Source organism: Nematolebias whitei, chromosome 16 (assembly GCF_014905685.2).
Source record: "Nematolebias whitei isolate Nwh7 chromosome 16, NemWhi1, whole genome shotgun sequence".
NCBI classification, from domain to species: Eukaryota; Metazoa; Chordata; class Actinopteri; order Cyprinodontiformes; family Rivulidae; genus Nematolebias; species Nematolebias whitei.
In genome coordinates, this window is record NC_056513.1 from 9843398 (window position 1) to 9861481 (window position 18084).

An 18084-nucleotide genomic window follows, 5' to 3' on the forward strand; every position below is an offset into this window, starting at 1 on the left:
TGTAGTTGGAGACTGCTTTCTCCAAAGGACTACAATGATGGACTGCAGCTCCCATCATCCTTAGCAGCAGCTTCAGACTCGATAAACGGCGGTTCTGACGCCTCTGTGGATTTAGGGTTTGGAGTTTGTGGCTTAGAGCCGACATGTCGGATAAAACGGCACCGCGCTGCCAGTTGAGGCTGGAGTGGATCCACGGGTACCGGGGCCACCAGTGCCGGAACAATCTGTACTACACCACCAGTAAGGAGGTGGTGTACTATGTGGCAGGGGTGGGCGTGGTCTACAACACCAGAGAACACACCCAGAAGTTCTTTTTGGGGCACAACGATGACATCATCAGGTGAGGGGGCGTGGTTTAAATTATTGAAAGGTCAAATCTGCTTTCACTCCAACAGACTTGAATACTAAAACTAAAACCACCCCTGTAGACTAACTGATGACGCCAAGTTGCATTCTGGGATGGAACATGACAGGACATCATTTGTACGACCATCCCGCTACAATAGCTTCACTTCAACTTCATCGCAATGACAACATTAAAAACCTAATCGCTTTAACCTCATCACGTTAATCTCATCATTTTAACCTCATCACTTTAACCCCATCGCTAACCTCATCAATTTAACCCCATCGCTAACCTCAATACTTTAACCCCATCGCTAACCTCATCACTTTAACCTAATCTCTTTGACCTCACCATTTTGACCTCACCATTTTGACCTCATCACTTTAACCTCATCAATTTAACCCCATCACTAATCTCATCACTTTAACCCCATCGCTAACCTCATCACTTTAACCCCATCGCTAACCTCATCACTTTAACCTCATCAATTTGACCTCATCACTTTAACCCCATCCCTAACCTCATCACATTAACCCCATCGCTAACCTCATCAATTTAACCCCATCGCTAACCTCAATACTTTAACCCCATCGCTAACCTCATCACTTTACTCTCATCTCTCTGACTTCGCCATTTTAACGTAATAATTTTGGCATCACCACTAACCTCATCACTTTAACCTAATTGTTTTAACCTCATCATTTTGAGGTTATCACTAACCTCATCACTTTGACTTCACCATTTTAACCTCATCACTTTGACATCATTGCTTTAACCTCATTGCTTTGATCTCATCACTAACCTCATCAGATCAACCTCATCTAATCTCCTTGACCACATCACTTTGACTTCATCGCTTTAACCTTGTCACTTTAACCTCATCACTAATCTCATCAAATTAACCTAATTGTTTTAACCTCATCATTTTGGTCTCATCACTAACCTCATTACTAACATAATCTCTTTGACCTCATCTTTTTGACCTCATCACTAATCACTAACATCATAACATTAACCTCATCTGTTTAACTTGGTCCCTCGTTCGGTGGATCATCACTTTGACCTCTTTACTCTGACTTCATCATTTTGACCTCATCACTTTACCCTCATCGCTTTGATCTCATTACTTTACCCTCATATGTTTGACTTTGTCCCTTGTTCAGAGGATCATCACTCAGACCTCATACTTAAAAAAAAAAAAACACTTCTCAGAGATGAGTGCTGCCTCAGACCTGTCCTGTCCTGGTATTGGTTGAAGCCTTTAAATGTTTTTGGTGAATCAGACTCATGTTGGTGGCAGCAGCTGCTCTGCAAGAACGTGTGTGTGTGTGGGTGGTGTTGCCACAGTGAACACACTCTTGTTTGGGGTCCTGGGAATCCTGCAGAGCTTGAAGCTCAGTGCTGCCTTTGGTGGAGAAAAGATGAATTACTCGTCATTTCAGTTGCTGTTGGAACATTCATTCAGTTTGCAACCACATTAATTTGTTACCTCTAAAATCAAATCAATCAAAAATAACAATGAGAGTTGTAAAAGAAATGTAAACTTAGGATAAAAGCAAGGTTTAAAATTAGTTGTAATCAGGACTCAGTGTTGTGTCTTGATGTAACCTTCATTCTTTGGTCTGTTCCCTTCAGGAGTTTGAATCTCCCAGCATCCTCCTCTGTCACAACAATCCTCTGCAGATCCACCATCAACCTCCTCCCTGACAGCTCCAGATTTACCATCCTTTGTCCAATATGTCCAGTGTTCCTCCTCTGCATATGTCCAAAACCATGTCCACATCCTTTCTAACTTTTGTCCAAAGCAAACATCCCAGCAGGTATCACTCCCATCAGCTGTAACTGTTCAGGTCTGTCTGACAGCAGCTGCCTGAGGGTTTCACATCTGAATGAGTGTCATCATGCCTCAGTCTTCAAACAACTCTCTTGTCTGTCTGTCTGTCTACCTTCCTGCCTGTCTGTCTGTCTCTCAGTCTGGCCATGCATCCAGATAAGATCCAGGTGGCGACGGGTCAGGTGGGAAAGGACCCATACATCTGTATCTGGGACACCTATGCCATGCAGACCGTGTCCATTCTGAGGGACGTCCACACCCACGGAGTCGCTTGTCTCGCCTTTGACTCAGATGGACAGGTAAAAGCCCACCCCCTTTGTGATGTCACAGGAAGAAGCGAATAAATTTACCGTCAACAGAAGATTCCTGTCATTTCATATCTCTCTGACCTACTTCAACCTTATGTTCCTTCTCGGGCGCTGAGATCATCTGACCAGCTGCTTTTGATTGTACCAAAAACCAAGCTGAAGCTCAGAAGAGATCAGGCTTTAGTCATTGGCCTTAAACTTTGGAACAATCTGCCCATTAACATTAGACAGGCCACTTCACTCCCTGCTTTTAATTCTCCTTAACACCTGTATTCAATGGCGTGCGACACAGTGTGATTTGATTTACTTTTTCATTGTTTTGCATTGTTTTTGTGTTTTTTATTTTTAATGCTTTTAATTACATCTTATTATTTTTATTTACTGCCTTGATCTTATTGTTAAGCACTTTGGTAACAGTTGCTGTTTTAAGTGTGCTTTAAAAATAAATTTGACTTGACTTGGAGAAGGCTTTCGACCGTGTTCCTCGAGGTACACTGTGGGGGGGTGCTCAGAGTATGGGATTGGGGACCCGTTGTTGTACGGGCTGTTCGGTCACTATATAAGTGGTGCGAGAATTTGGTTCCCATTGCCGGCAGTAAATCAGACCCCTTCAGAGTGGGAGTTGGACTCTGCCTGGGCTGTCTGTTGTCACAGATTCTGTTCATAACCTTCAAGGACATAAGTTCTCGGTGCAGCCAGGGAACTGTTTTTTAGCAGCAATTTCATTTTACCTGAAGGGTACCGGACCATGACTGAAATAGAAACCTGTTAAACGCTGGTGGTTGTCCTGAGGAATTCCAAAACACCTGGTTCTGATCTGTCAGCTACTTAAAAAGTGACATCAGCCTGTGGTAAGGGGGGAGCTGCACTGTGGGCCTTACAGATGTCTTTGACTGTGTTTGTTGTCCCAGAGATTGGCCTCTGTTGGTCTAGATGCCAAGAACACAGTGTGCATTTGGGACTGGAGGAGAGGACGGGTCGTTGCCACGGCAACCGGACACTCAGACAGGGTACGAGTCCTTGTTTGGAGACATTTTCTGCTCTGTAGGATCATCATTAATGCTGATGCTGTTTGGGTTCTCTCAGATCTTTGATATCTGCTGGGACCCGATCAAGTCCAGCCGGCTGGTCAGCTGTGGAGTCAAACACATAAAGGTGAGACCACGTCCCTAAGTCACATGAAGGATGAGGTCACTGGTTGTTGTTACCTGATTTCTGGTGGAAATATTTGACACATTTGTTAGACCTAAACATCAGTAAAACAACAAGATTTTATCTTATTATCCAACTGCAGAAATTATTCTGGGACTGGGTTCTGTCTGAATGTTGACTTTGATCCACTGGTGTTTGGTTCTGTGTACAGTTTTGGAATCTGTGTGGGAATGCTCTGACCCCCAAACGAGGACTCTTTGGAAAAACGGGTGACCTGCAGACCATCCTGTGTGTCGCGGCAGCCAAAGATGAGCTGACGTACTCTGGAGCTCTGAACGGAGACGTTTATGTGTGGAAAGGAACTGCTCTGATCAGGACTATTCAGGCTGCACATGGGGTACCAGTCCACACCCAAACCCAGATCGTAAAACACAGACCCATATGCAGGCACCCAGCCTCAACCCAAACTATTTATTTCAGCTATTCTCTCTTCAGAGCTCTCCACAGCAATTCCTTACCCTCAGTCTCTCTGTGTCCTTTGTCCTAACTCACATTTCTAACATCCTTCTACCAATATACCCACTGTCCCTCCTCTGGACATGTCCGAACCACTGTCCTTTGTCTAGACATGTCCAAACCATCTCAGTCTGTCTCTAACTTTATATCCCAATTGTTCAACCTATGCTGTACCTCTGATGATCTCATTTCTAATCTTATTCATCCTTGTCACTCCCAAGGAAAACAAGAAGTGCATACATCCACCTCTCCAAGTTCTCTTCCACCTGTTCTCACCACAAATCACGTCATCTGCAAACAACATAGTCCACAGGGATTCCTGCCTTACCTCATCTGTTAGTCGGTCCATCACTATAGCAAACAAGAAGTGACTCAGAGCCGATCCTTGATGCACTTCCACCGCCACCTTGAAGCTATCTGTCACGCTTACAGCACATCTCACCACTGTCCTGCTGTCCTCATACATGTCCTCTACTAGTCTGATGTGTCCCGATGTCCTCATACATGTCCTGTACTGGTCAAGCATGAAAAAAGGGCCACTAGCACACTTCTCAATTCCTCAGGCATTTTCTCATCCTCAAATATGCCATTGAATATTTGAGTCAAAAACCTCACTGCCATCTCTCCGAGACATTTCTAAACCTCCAATGGTATGTCATCAGGTCCTACTGCCTTCCCCTTCTTCATTATTTTCAAAGCTTTCTGGACTTCACCCTCACTAATCTTTCCCACTTCCTGGTCCACAGTTTCTATGGCCTCTACTCTTCTTTCTCTTTCAATCTCTTCATTCATTAGTTCCTCAAAGTACTCCTTCCATCTTCCCATCACACTCTCCTCACTTGTTAGAACATTACCATTCCTATCTTTAATAAGCATAACCTGCTGCACATCCTTTCCAGCTTGATCCCTCTGTTTTGCCAATTGGTACAAGTCCTTCTCACCCTCTTTAGTGTCCAACCTCCCATACAACTCATCATATGCCTTCTGCTTTGCCTTTTCTACCTCTCTCTTTTTCTACGTTCCATCTCCTTCTATTCCTGTCTCCTCTCTTCAGTCCTCTCACAGTCATATTTCTTCTTGACTAACCTCTTTCTTTGAATAGCTTCCTGCACTTCACTATTCCACCACCATTTTTTATCATCTTTTTTTTCTGTCCAGATGACACACCAAGCACTTTCCTACCTGTCTCTCTTAATTACTGTTGCTGTAGTAACCCAGCCATCTGGAAGGTCTTTCTTACCACCCAGAGCCTTTAACAGCTCCTCTTTGAACTTCTCACAACATTCTTCCTTCTTCAGCTGCCACCATTTGGTCTTCTTCTCTAATTTTACCCTCTTTCTCTTCTTCACAATAACAGTCATTCTACACAACCATCCAATGCTGTCTGGCCATGCTCTTCCCTGCCACTACCTTACAGTCCCCAATCTCCTTCAGGTTTCCTCTTCTACACAGAATGTAGTCGATCTGCCTCCACTCTTACACCTTACCCAAACATTTGATCTAAACCTTGGCATAGACCTAGACCCTAACACCTACATTCCTTGATACAAAGTTCCACCTGATGACTCAAAACACAGTGAAATTGTTTAATAAATTATGTCTCAACTCATTTGGACAGTTTCAGGGCATTATGTTTCATGTCTCAGAGGGGATCGTGTTGGGTGTTCATCAGGCAGAAGGAGAACTGAGAACAATGCACTTGGTTTCAGGTCTCTCTTTTTGGTACTTGATTTTATTGTCCCACCAGTTTCTCAACATTTTTGAGTATCTGAAGAACTATATGAGGTACTTTTATCAGTTTAGGGTTCTCAGTTGTGAGTTCGTCTTCCACCCCTCAGTAGACACCTCCTACAGGCCTCTGTCACTTCCACATCCCAAGTTATTTATATTTTGTCAGATTCTTAGATGGGGTTGTTTACCCCCTAGCCCTGAACATTCAGCAGATATCTTGAAGGTCTTTGATGTGGGACCAGTTCTTTCATGTCCCCCAGGATCCAACAGTCTGAGAGCGGCTCATGTGTTTCAGGCGGGGATCTTCAGCATGCATGCCTGTGAGGAAGGATTCGCCACCGGAGGAAGAGACGGCTGCGTTCGACTGTGGGATACCGACTTCAAACCCATCACTAGGATTGACCTGAGGGAGGCAGAGCAGGGCTACAAAGGTCTGGAGCTGCTGTTTTCTGAATGAAGTGGTCATATAACTGCTGGCAGAGACGCACATCACAACATCTAACACACCTGTAGCTCCACCAGAACGCCATCATCACTGACTTCATGAGGCTGGAGGTTTCTTGACTTGAAAACGGTTCAAATTCCAAATCTGTGGTTCCAAATGTTTCCTGACAGACATTTAAAACTACTTGTCAGTATGTTTGGGAAAAAAAAAACAAAAAAAACTGCCAAGTCTTTGTGCGATTTAGTTCGCTGTGGCGACCCCTAAAAATAGGGAGCACCCGAAAGAAAAAAAAAATTGTCAGTATGTTTGACTCGTGGAGACCTCGTCAGCCAGTAGTCTGTTCTAATTCATTTTAAGTAGCGTTTTTAGACCTTTCTTTCCAGAGAATGTTATTTTAAAGTTCAGATTAACTCTAGATCTAACTCCAATGCAGCTCAATTAAATTAGCCTTCATGTTTAAAGATTAAATAATGTTTATTTCATATTTAAAATGGGTTTAAAATAAAATCAGGACATAGAGACTGACAGATGCTGTTTTACTGGTAGTCTCCATCCTGGGACTCCTGTCTGGGGAGTACCAGGCCCCAAAATGTTGACTTTATTCTGACATCAAAACTCAAGCAGACATCGTCTTCACAAACAAACAGGTATTCTTGGTGTAGGCAGATGCTCTGACTGTCTGCCTGGTATATCTGAGACATTTAGACACCGAGTCCTGCTTCGGTTTCTCTCAACATCACCAACAGGTCTCGGGGAATTTGGTGAGAACATGATTCTTTGTGGAATCTAAGGAAACGTTAATTTTTCTGTTTAGACCTCTAAAAGACTTGTTTCTGATCAGGTGGCACTGGATTCAATTTGATCCTTTCTGGTTCCAGGTCTGTCGATTCGCAGTGTGTGCTGGAGAGCTGACCGGATCCTGGCTGGCACTCAGGACGGGGAAATCTTCGAGGTGATGGTTCGAGATCGGGACAAACCGGTGCTGCTGATGCAGGGTCACAGCGAAGGGGAGCTGTGGGCGCTGGACCTCCACCCCAAACAGCAGGTGGCTGTTACTGGGAGCGACGACCGCTCAGTCAGGTGAGTGTGACTGAGTAGTTTACCTGTCTGCATCTTACCTGTCTCACCTATCTGTTCGTCCCCTGTCTCATACTGTCGACCACACAACCTTATTAAACAGACTGAAGGTTGTGGCTGGTATTTCTGGCTCAGCTTTGGACTGGCTCACATCATACCGATCTCACAGAACTTTCTGCATCAAGACGGACAGGTTCTCCTCTGATTATGCCCCCTTAACTTGTGGGGTGCCCCAAGGCTCAGTTCTGGGTCCACTTTTGTTTTCTTTTATATTATCCCACTTGCCAGCATTATTCAATCATTTTCTGATATTTCTTATCACATTTATGCTGATGATATTCAGTTGTATTTTTCATTTAAACCACACCAGCTGGATAAATTGACCATCCTTGTCCAATGTTTGTCCCATATCAGTGACTGGCTTGCCAGTAACTTCCTGGTTTTAAACACCAGTAAGACAGAGACTTTGATTACTGCTCCGAGTCATCTTCACCCAAAAATCAATCAGAAAATTGCCTCTTTCTGCCCAGTAGCCAAATCAAAAGTAAAAAATTTAGGAGTCACATTTGACTCATCATTAGGCTTTGAGTCTCACATTAGTGCTATTTCCCGTTCTTGTTTCTTTCATTTAAAAAACATTTCTAAAATACGACCTATGGTCTCCAGAACCGATCTAGAGAAAATTATTCATGCTTTTGTGTCATCACGTCTGGACTACTGTAATGCCCTTTTTACCTGCCTGGAGAAGTCTTCTGTTTCACGTCTACAAGTAATTCAGAACGCAGCTGCCAGACTTCTCACCAAATCCAGCAAATACTGTCACATCACCCCGGTCCTATATTCACTACACTGGCTCCCAGTTGAGTTTAGAATCCGTTTTAAAGTTCTTGTGCTGACGTACAGAGCTTTAAATGGCCAGGCTCCTGTGTATCTTTGTCAGCTTTTGACCAAATACTCTGCTGCTCGTGGTCTTCGCTCCCAGTCACAGAACCTCTTGGATGTTCCACGTACGCGGCTGAAAACTAAAGGGGACAGGGCCTTTCAGTCAGTGGCTCCAAGACTGTGGAACAGTTTGCCACTGCAACTTCGTTCTGCTGACTCTGTTGAGGTTTTTAAAAAGCAACTGAAAACACTTTTATTCTCCCAGGCTTTTATGTCATGATTTTACTGTGCTTCTTGTAGTTCTTAGGCTTGTTTTATTCTTTGTATATTTTAGCATTGATTTTTTTTGTACAGCACTTTGTGATTTTATGTCTGATTTTATGTACAGCGCTTTGTGATTTTATGTCTGTGATAAGCGCTTTATAAATAAACTTTACTTACTTACTTACTTACTCAGGTTGTGGAGTCTAGCAGACCACACCCTGCTGGCTCGCTGTAACATGGAGGAATCTGTTCGAAGTGTTTCCTTCAACAACGATGGCTCGCAGCTTGCTCTGGGCATGAAGGACGGCTCGTTTACCGTTTTGCGAGTCAGGTGAGTCTCTCCATCTTGGGTTGGTTGTTTTCTGGGGCGCTTCTTTACGCTTTGATAGTTTGTGAACTAAAGGCTAATGAACTCCATCCATCCATCCATTATCTTTTACCCGCTACTTCCATTTTGGATCACGGGGGTCGCCGGTGCCCATGTCCAGCAATCACTGTGCGAGGGGCGAGGTACACCCTGGACAGGTCACAACTCCATCACAGGGACACATAGAGACAAACGAGACAAACAATCATTCACTCGCTCACTCTCACCTAGGGTGAATTTAGAGTTACCAATTAGCCTAACATGCATGTTTTTGGTCTGTGGGAGGAAACCGGAGTACCCAGAGAAAACCCACGCATGCACAGATAGAACATGCAAACTCCACCCAGAAAGGTCCCCGGACCGGGATTTGAACCAGGGACCTGCTCGCTGAGAGGCAGCAGCTCTACCAGTTGCGCCACCGTGCTGCCCACTAATGAACTCCTACCTGATGAAGAATGACCTTTCTGCTGTCAGTGTTGTTCATTCCAACAAGGAACTTAAGGTGAGATCTTCTTCTGCAGGGACATGACAGAGGTGGTCCACATCAAGGACAGAAAGGAGGTGATCCATGAGCTTAAGTTCTCTCCAGATGGTACTTTACTGGCGGTGGGATCCAATGATGGACTGGTTGATATATATGCCGTTGCTCAGCGCTACAAGAAGGTCGGCGAGTGCAGCCGCTCCACCTCCTTCATCACCCACTTGGACTGGTCAGTGGACAGCCGCTTCCTGCAGACCAATGATGGTTCTGGTGAGCGGATCTTCTACAGGATGCCAGGTACCAGTGTCAACACACAAAAACATGGTTTACACTTCAGGGTCTCGGCATAAGACTACCTACACTTTGATTCAAAAATGAACTTTCAAACACCTGTCGAGTAGTTCTGCCTTAGAACTCACCTGTTTGAACTCACCTGTTTGAGTAATTTAATATTTACCTTGATGCTTATCAGCTGAGACTTGTTTCTGAGCTGGCAACTCTTTCTGGTCCCACTTGATCCTTGTTTTTCAGCTGGAAAGTTGGTTCCTAAAGAGGAAGTCAAGGGGATACACTGGATGACCTGGACAGGTGTCATTGGGCCTGAGGTGAATGGGATCTGGCCCAAATACTCCACTGTCACAAACGTGAACTCTGTGCACGCCAACTACAGCAGTGCTGTTCTGGTGACCGGGGATGATCTGGGTCTCATCAAGCTATTCCGGTTCCCCTGCTTGAAAAAAGGTATGTACCCTCCTTCTAACATCAGGAACATCTCAGTAAATCCAGATCATAACCTGGACCCTCACCTGAGGACTCAGGTGATGGCTTTTAGTTCCTACGTTCAAAAGGTTTTCACATAAATTCTTCAAAATTCAGTCATTTGGACTTCCAGATTCAGAGAGGGATGAAATAAACTTTCACTGGTTTCTGAGTCTCCGGATGAGCTCTTCTAGCAACTGCTAATGATCTTCTTCCTGAACAGGGGCCAAGTTCAAAAAGTACATTGGACACTCTGCCCATGTGACCAACGTTCGCTGGTCCAGTGACTTGCAGTGGGTCATCAGCACCGGCGGTGCCGACCATGCCGTCTTCCAGTGGAGGTTCCTTCCTGAAAGCGTCATGAACGGTGTTCTGGAGCCGCTTCTTCAAGGTAGAGTAGATTTATTCATTCATTCATTCATCATTTTTACTTGTTCCAGGTCCATCAGTCACTGTGCGAGAGGCGGATGACACCTGGACACCCAAATACCTGATCTCCACTGTGACGGCTGGTCCATTGGGGCAGGTGGGGCACAGCCCCACCTAAAAATTTATTTGCCACACAAAGTAGTTCCTCCTAATAAATAATTGCAATTTAATGTGGAATTTAAAATAATTTATAGTGATTAATTCTCAGTTTTTACTTACTTATGGGGCAATATCGTTCAACGATCCGCGTTTGGCAAGCGGATCCTCGTCTTCGGCTGCTTTTAGCTCATTGGTACAACCTCTACCTGGATGTGACGTGAGCTCAAACCCAGGAACAGCTGCAGTGAAACCTGCTGAGACCCATAGTGGAGAGATTCTGACTTTAAATTTGTTTAGAGCTGACAGAGGACACCAGAACTGAACAGAGGAAAGTTAAAAGACAGAAAGTTTTCTCCAACATAGTAGGACCTTATTTAAACAATTTTGTGGCTCCTGTGTATATCTGTGGTGGATCAGTGGTTGAAGCAGAGGTTTGTAGCCAAGTGTTTGATCACCACTTGAATCTTCTATTTGAATCGTTGATGAAATGTTGAGTCAGCATTTTTTTAACTTTATTTTAGATTTACTTCACCGAACGTTTTCCTCTCATTTAACTGTGTTAATATGGAGTTATATTTCAGAATTATTATTTCAAATAAAATTAGAAATCCAAATCAGAAAGCTGTGTGCCTGTGGGCTGGGGCTGGGAGGAGTCTGTTTCTCTGATTTATTGGACTGGACAGTTTTTCACGAGACAACCTCGACCCGCAGGAGGGAACAACTTTGTAGACGCACACACAAAAACAATTAATTAAATATTATGCAATATGCATCCGGATTTATTTACACAGAAAATGTAACGCAATGTGTAAACATTTTCAGGGAGTTTGTGTCCTCCACCAGGTGGCAAAGACTCCTCCCCTGACCTGCAGTAATTCTTGTTTTCTAAATTAACTCATGAGAGATGTTTTTATAAACCCCAAATCAGGTTATTTATTTTTTCTGCTTCAATAAAAAAGGAAAATCTGGTTTTTATTTACTTTGTCTTTTGTATTTGTTTTTCTGTGAGCAATAGTAAACAAATTTTGCTCATTTATGCCCTCGGCCCCTGCGGAGCATCGACCATTCAAAAGTTCTTTTCATCACACCCGGTTCTGGCTCAAACAACCTTTAACCTATAAATATTAATATTTGATTCACTGAGGTCTTATTCACAATGACCTCTTCATCACTAAATGTTTGCTTTTCTGCTGTGTGACCTCAGAGGGTTATGCCGACTCAAACAGTGGCGAGTCGGACTCGGACGTGTCGGACGTCCCAGAACTGGACTCAGACATCGAACAAGAAGCTCAGACCAACTATGAGCGGCAGGTAAGCAGGAAACAGATCCTGCTGTCCATAAATCACCTGCCCATCAGCTGACTCACCTGTGTCTGTGCTGCGCAGGTGTATAAGGAGGATCTGCCTCAGCTCAAAAAGAAGCTGATTGGTTCCCTGAAGCGTCAAAAAGCGCCGGAGGAGGGGCTTCGCCTGCAGTTTGTCCACGGGTAAAAATAAAACTAAAAGCTAAATTGTCTAACAGTTGTAAAAAATAAGCATTAACCTATTCTATAAAGTTTCATGACCCACAGCTGACTAAAACTCTTTATTAATCACATGTTCATCAACAGGTTTCATTTGGCAGCACTGTTGCCTCACAGCAAGAAGGTCCTGGGTTCAATCCCCGGTTGGACCTGGGGTCTTTCTGTGTGGAGTTTGCATGTTCTTCTCGTGCTTGCGTGGGTTTTCTCCGGGTACTCTGGTTTCCTCCCACAGACCAGGCCCAGGCCTCCTTGCAAAAGAGATCTGTGATCTCAATGGGGTTAAATGGTTAAATAAATGTTAATAAAATAAATAACATTTATTTTCTAAAAAAACATTTAATGGTTTAAAACTCAACACAACTTAAAATAATTTACAACATTTCTATTTGATTACTGAGCTGTTTTTAATAAATTAGCTTCAGTTCACAACAAAAATCATTTCAGGGAACAAAAATATTCTCATGGTCATAAAATGATGAGTAAAAGTTTTCTAAGGAAGCAGCGCATTGGAGGCAGTGGGAAGAAATAACTCAAGGACGGTAGCTCCAGCAGAACCAGAACCGGGCTCAGGACAGGCACAGAGACAGATCTCTTTGTCCTGCAGGTACCGAGGCTTCGACTGCAGGAACAACTTGTTCTACAGTCAGACGGGGGAGGTGGTGTTCCACGTAGCCGCTGTGGCCGTCGTCTACAACCGGCTGCAGCACAGCCAGCACTTTTATCTGGGACACGATGACGACATCCTCAGCCTCGCTGTCCATCCGCTCAAAGACTATGTGGCCTCAGCACAGGTACAATCGGCCAATCAGAGTGCAGCATTTTGATTTTCAGACAGAGTTTGTCATCATCTGTCTGTGCCTTCAGGTGGGCAGAGACCCGGCAATCCACGTCTGGGACGTCCAAACCCTGAAGTGTCTGTCGCTGCTCAAAGGACACCACAGCAAAGGAGTGTGCGCTTTGGACTTTACAGGTGGGTCAGGTGGTTTTTTTCCTCCATCACTGTTCCCTTACACCGACTCATCAAATTTACACTGTCACTCAGTCCTTGGGTTTCCCTTAGTCATTCTTTCTGATCCCAGAGTTAGCAGTCTATATTCACCCGGCCATGCATGATGGGCGGGTGAATATAGACTGAGAATTCTTCCTAGAGCTCATCTTTGCCACCAGGAATCGACATGGCCAGGGAGCAGGAGATAGATCGACGGCTTGGGGCCTCATCCTCAGTAGTGAGGGTGTTTCTTTGGTCTGTCATGGTGAAGAAAGAGCCAAGTTGAGAGGCAAAGCTTTGGATTTACTGATCTGTCTACGTTCTAACCCTCACCTTTTGTCATGAGGTTTTGATCATGACAGATATGACCAGATCCAGCTCGTCAGATCCATTTGTTTTCACTGTCTGTTTAAACTTCTGTGTGTCTCAGCTGATGGCAAGAGTTTAGTTTCTGTTGGAATCGACGAATTTCACTCCATCGTCATCTGGGACTGGAAGAAAGGAGAGCGACTGGCCAAGGCTAGGTAAATATGCCTGGACAGAGTTCACCTGGACTAGGCCAGGTAAACACACCTGGAACCAGTTGACCAGGACTAGACCAGGTAAACACACCTGGAACCAGTTTACCTGTGAAACTGACAGGTGTCAGGTGCCAGATGTTCAGCTGGTGTTGAACCTGCTGGACCTCACTCTGGTTGCTGTAAACTATCACAGTCTATCACATGATAATAGGAAATAAACAACAAATGTTGTTTGTTAGATACTGTTATATGAAATATTGTTGTTTGTTTTTGTTGTTTATTGCAATGTTATTGACTAAAACTTGCATTCTGCCCTCAGAGCTCATAAAGAGAAGATCTTTGTGGTGAAGAGTAATCCGTTCAGGATGGACAAGTTGCTAACTGTTGGGATTAAACACATCAAGTTCTGGCAGCATTCAGGTAGATCCCCTTCCTTTTTGTCCTGAAGTACACCTTAAAATCCAGGAGGGTCCACTGGTTCACTTCCTCTTTGTACCCGAGAAACACCTGGAAATAATCCATATATATGCAAATGAACAGATGACATTTGACCTGTCCTTTGTCATCCTACAGGTGGGGGTCTGACCTTTAGACGGGGGATCTTTGGGAACCTAGGGAGGCAGGAGACCATGATGTCGGCTTGTTATGGTCGGTCTGAGGACCTGGCTTTCACTGGAGCCACCAACGGAGATGTCTACATCTGGAAGGACACCACGCTCATCAAGACCGTCAAGGCTCACGATGGACCTGTCTTTGCCATGTGTTCCCTGGACAAGGTGAGCTGGAACATCTTAACATTTGATCATCCATCCATTGTTGACTTGTTAATTATAGACTGGATAAACAAACTCTCATGATGACCCTACAAAGACCATAGTGAGGGTAGAGAATTGGTCAAGTGTTACATGGCCAGGATGGAACCCACATTGTTCTTCCTGAATCTGAGGTTTGACCATCGATCAGACTTATGACTCAGACTTAAGATCCTTATGAGGGGTTTTTCTGCCAGGCGTTCCCAGCAAACCCTCACTATATATTTGGGTCTACCGGGTCTGTCCGGCATCTGACCCAACTCACTACCAGGTGGTGATCAGTTGACATCTCAGCTCCTCTCTTCATTCGAGTATCCAAAACATACAGCCGCAAATCAGATGACACAATTACAAAGTCTATTACTGATCTACGAACTAGGGTGTCCTGGTGCCAAGTGCACTTATGGACACCCTTATGTTCCAACATGGTGTTTGTGATGGACAAACTATGACTAGCACAGAAGTGCAACAACAGAACACCGCTTGGGTTCACATCAAAGAGGCTGTTCTTCTCAATTACGCCCCTCCAGGTGACACTGTCATTACCCATGTGGGCATTCATCATCATCACCTTTATTTAAACAGATAAAAGCCCACTGAAATCAAGATCTCTTTTGAAAGAGTGGCCTGGCCAAGAGGTCAGCAGCATACATCATTAAAGAACATTTGAAGCATTGAGCAGAATTAATGTCCCCAGCTAGAGCACCTTCCAGCACTCCCTCGTAGGACTCCAAGAAGGCTGGATACTCCACACTGCCTTTCAGCTCATAGGCTTCATCAGTCAGAGCCTGTCCCCACACCTGAAGGCATAGGGAAGTTACCCTTTCATCTACCAGGGAAAGCTCTAGACACACAGGCACTAAGGGGGTGGGGGTGGGGGGGGGAGATAAGTAAACCCACACCAGCCTAGCACCTCTCACCATGGGCAACTCCAGAGTGGGATAAGTTACAGGAGATTGGTTCTGGAGCCCATGCTGTGCTATGAGGTGAGCCCGACTATTTAGTCAGTACTTTTCAACCTCCTGCACAAGCTCAGGCGCCTTCCCCACCATAGAGTTGACATTCCATGTCCCAAGAGCCAGCTTTGGGGTGCTAGGGTCAGAGCGCCAAGGGCCCCGCCTTTGGGGGCATCAGCAGGGGCCAGTGCATGATGCACTTGACCCATTGCATCATCATCATGCATCGGACCCATTGCATCGTCATGCTTTGAACCTGTATGGCCCCTCCTGCAGGTGGTGAGCACATAGGAATGCAAACCATATAGCTCCTTCAGGCAGAGCCCAAACTGACTCCATGGGTAGAGGCCCTGCCACCAGGCACTCTCCAACGGGCCCCTCCTTCAGACCTGGCTCCAGGGTGGGGCTCAGGTAACCCATGACCGGTCAAGGAACACTGAGCTCCTTGCTGTTGTCTTTGTCTGGCCTGTCCCCTAGGACCAATCTGCCTTGGTAAACCCTACCAGGGGCAATTGCATCAAACTCCTAGGATCATTCAGGCACACAAACCCCTCCACCCCAATAAGGTGGTGATTCAAAGGAAAGTAATTTTGTCTATGTTGTTTATTGTTGTTTTGTCTGTGTTGTTTATTGTTGTTTTGTCTGTGTTGTTATATTTGTTTTTTCTGTGTTGCTTTCCAGGGTTTTGTGACGGGGGGGAAAGATGGCATTGTGGAGTTGTGGGACGACATGTTTGAGCGATGCTTGAAGACGTATGCCATAAAGCGAGCTTCGTTGTCTCCGTCTTCCCAAGGTTTGGTCTCCTGCTTCCAGTTGTTTCTGACGTTTCTGAAGTTGGCTTGATTTTTGGGTTCTCTGATCAGGCTTGCTGCTGGAGGACAACCCGTCCATCAGAGCCATCACTCTGGGTCACGGTCACATCCTGCTTGGAACAAAGAACGGAGAAATCCTGGAAATCGATAAAAGTGGACTGATGACGCTGCTGGTCCAGGTCAGAGTCTGATCTATAGGTCTAAGTCAGCCACTCACAGTCTTTGAGTGGTTCAGGTCAGAGTCCAGTCTAGAGATCCATGTTTGATGTGTTGTGTTTGTATAAATCTGAAGAGGAAGTGGATTGAAAATAATGCAGGAGGTGAAATCATACTGAGGCTTCTTCCAGACCCAAAGATAATTGAAACCCTGTGTTTGATGCATTCAGGGTCACATGGAGGGCGAGGTGTGGGGTTTGGCAGCTCATCCTCTACTTCCTATCTGTGCCTCTGTCAGCGATGATAAAACTCTGAGGATCTGGGAGCTGTCAGCCAATCACAGGATGGTCGCTGTGCGTAAACTCAAGAAAGGTGAGAGCAGCTTACAGTAAGTAAGCACCTGTGTTTATGGCACCTGTTGTTACCTGCGTTTCTTGTGTTACCTGCCAGGTGGGCGGTGCTGCGCCTTTTCTCCAGATGGTAAAGCTCTGGCTGTCGGTCTTAATGACGGCAGCTTTATCGTGGTGAATGCAGACACGTTGGAGGACATGGTGACCTTCCACCACCGCAGGGAGCTCATCTCAGACATTTGTTTCTCCCAAGGTACCAGAACTCAGTGCACAGGTGAGACACACAGTGAAGTTCAGCCACTGATTAGTCAGGTGTGTGGTGCAGATGTGGGAAAGTACCTGGCCGTGGCGTCCCATGACTCCTTTGTGGACATCTACAACATCCTGACGAGTAAAAGAGTCGGCATTTGTAAAGGAGCGGGAAGCTTCATCACTCATGTGGACTGGGACTCCAGAGGTCAGTCCCTGTCCTGCTGCAGCTCCATGGTACCTGTGCTTCAGACCAGTAGATCTAAACCTCCATGCTGTTTGCAGGTAAGCTGTTGCAGGTGAACACCGGAGCCAAGGAGCAGCTTTTCTTTGAGGCGCCGCGAGGACACATACAGAACATCAGCGTGGCCGAGGTCAGGAACCTGCTACGGTTGTTCGGGTCCAGTTGTTTAGGTAAAATGGGTTGTCATGAAAGTTTTCTTTGTGTATTCAGTTTGAGAAGTTGGACTGGGCCACCTGGACCTCAGTTCTGGGTCCAACTTGTGAAGGAATATGGCCGACTCTCAGCTTCATTAACGCAGCTTCGCTCACTAAAGATCGCAAACTGCTTGCAACAGGAGATGACTTTGGCTTTATCAAACTCTTCAACTATCCATCAAGGGTGAGAGTGAAACTGGAAACATAGGTTCTGACCTGAATGTGTTCTGATGGTATCAAGCTTCTCTTCTAACAGTCCACACACTCTCCTCAGGGCCAGTTTGCCAAGTTTAAGAAGTATGTGGGTCACAGCACCAATGTAACAAATGTGCGCTGGTCCAACGACAACTCCATGCTGCTGTCAGTGGGCGGGGCTGACACAGCACTGATGATCTGGACAAGAGAACTGCCAGGTCACAAAGAAAACAAAGCCATGGACAGCGAGGAGTCGGATGCTGACTCAGAGGAAGATGGAGGTAACTTTACACAGAGGAAGGGGGAGACAGGAGAAGCATGGTCAAGTGATGGATCTGTCATGTTTCAGTGAAACAGTTCAGTTCTGTTGTTTCAGTGAAAAAGAAAATAAATG

At 45.2% G+C, this 18084-nt stretch overlaps 1 protein-coding gene across 1 annotated transcript in view; it reads left to right on the forward strand.

The window, feature by feature from the left end:
• The window catches only part of LOC119422749 (echinoderm microtubule-associated protein-like 6), a 29309-nt gene continuing 11225 nt past the window's right edge, over positions 1 to 18084 (forward strand). The window contains exons 1-26 of the mRNA XM_037690142.1: positions 1 to 340; positions 2320 to 2479; positions 3400 to 3498; positions 3575 to 3643; positions 3852 to 4037; positions 6183 to 6318; positions 7211 to 7412; positions 8749 to 8886; positions 9444 to 9700; positions 9935 to 10144; positions 10386 to 10553; positions 11895 to 12001; positions 12077 to 12177; positions 12818 to 13004; positions 13078 to 13183; positions 13632 to 13725; positions 14042 to 14142; positions 14296 to 14498; positions 16172 to 16283; positions 16354 to 16481; positions 16689 to 16830; positions 16909 to 17061; positions 17134 to 17265; positions 17343 to 17431; positions 17512 to 17679; positions 17770 to 17971. Coding sequence (XP_037546070.1) covers positions 144 to 340; positions 2320 to 2479; positions 3400 to 3498; positions 3575 to 3643; positions 3852 to 4037; positions 6183 to 6318; positions 7211 to 7412; positions 8749 to 8886; positions 9444 to 9700; positions 9935 to 10144; positions 10386 to 10553; positions 11895 to 12001; positions 12077 to 12177; positions 12818 to 13004; positions 13078 to 13183; positions 13632 to 13725; positions 14042 to 14142; positions 14296 to 14498; positions 16172 to 16283; positions 16354 to 16481; positions 16689 to 16830; positions 16909 to 17061; positions 17134 to 17265; positions 17343 to 17431; positions 17512 to 17679; positions 17770 to 17971 — 3847 coding nt within the window. The 5' untranslated portion in view covers positions 1 to 143. The remainder of the gene's footprint in view (positions 341 to 2319; positions 2480 to 3399; positions 3499 to 3574; positions 3644 to 3851; positions 4038 to 6182; positions 6319 to 7210; positions 7413 to 8748; positions 8887 to 9443; positions 9701 to 9934; positions 10145 to 10385; positions 10554 to 11894; positions 12002 to 12076; positions 12178 to 12817; positions 13005 to 13077; positions 13184 to 13631; positions 13726 to 14041; positions 14143 to 14295; positions 14499 to 16171; positions 16284 to 16353; positions 16482 to 16688; positions 16831 to 16908; positions 17062 to 17133; positions 17266 to 17342; positions 17432 to 17511; positions 17680 to 17769; positions 17972 to 18084) is intronic.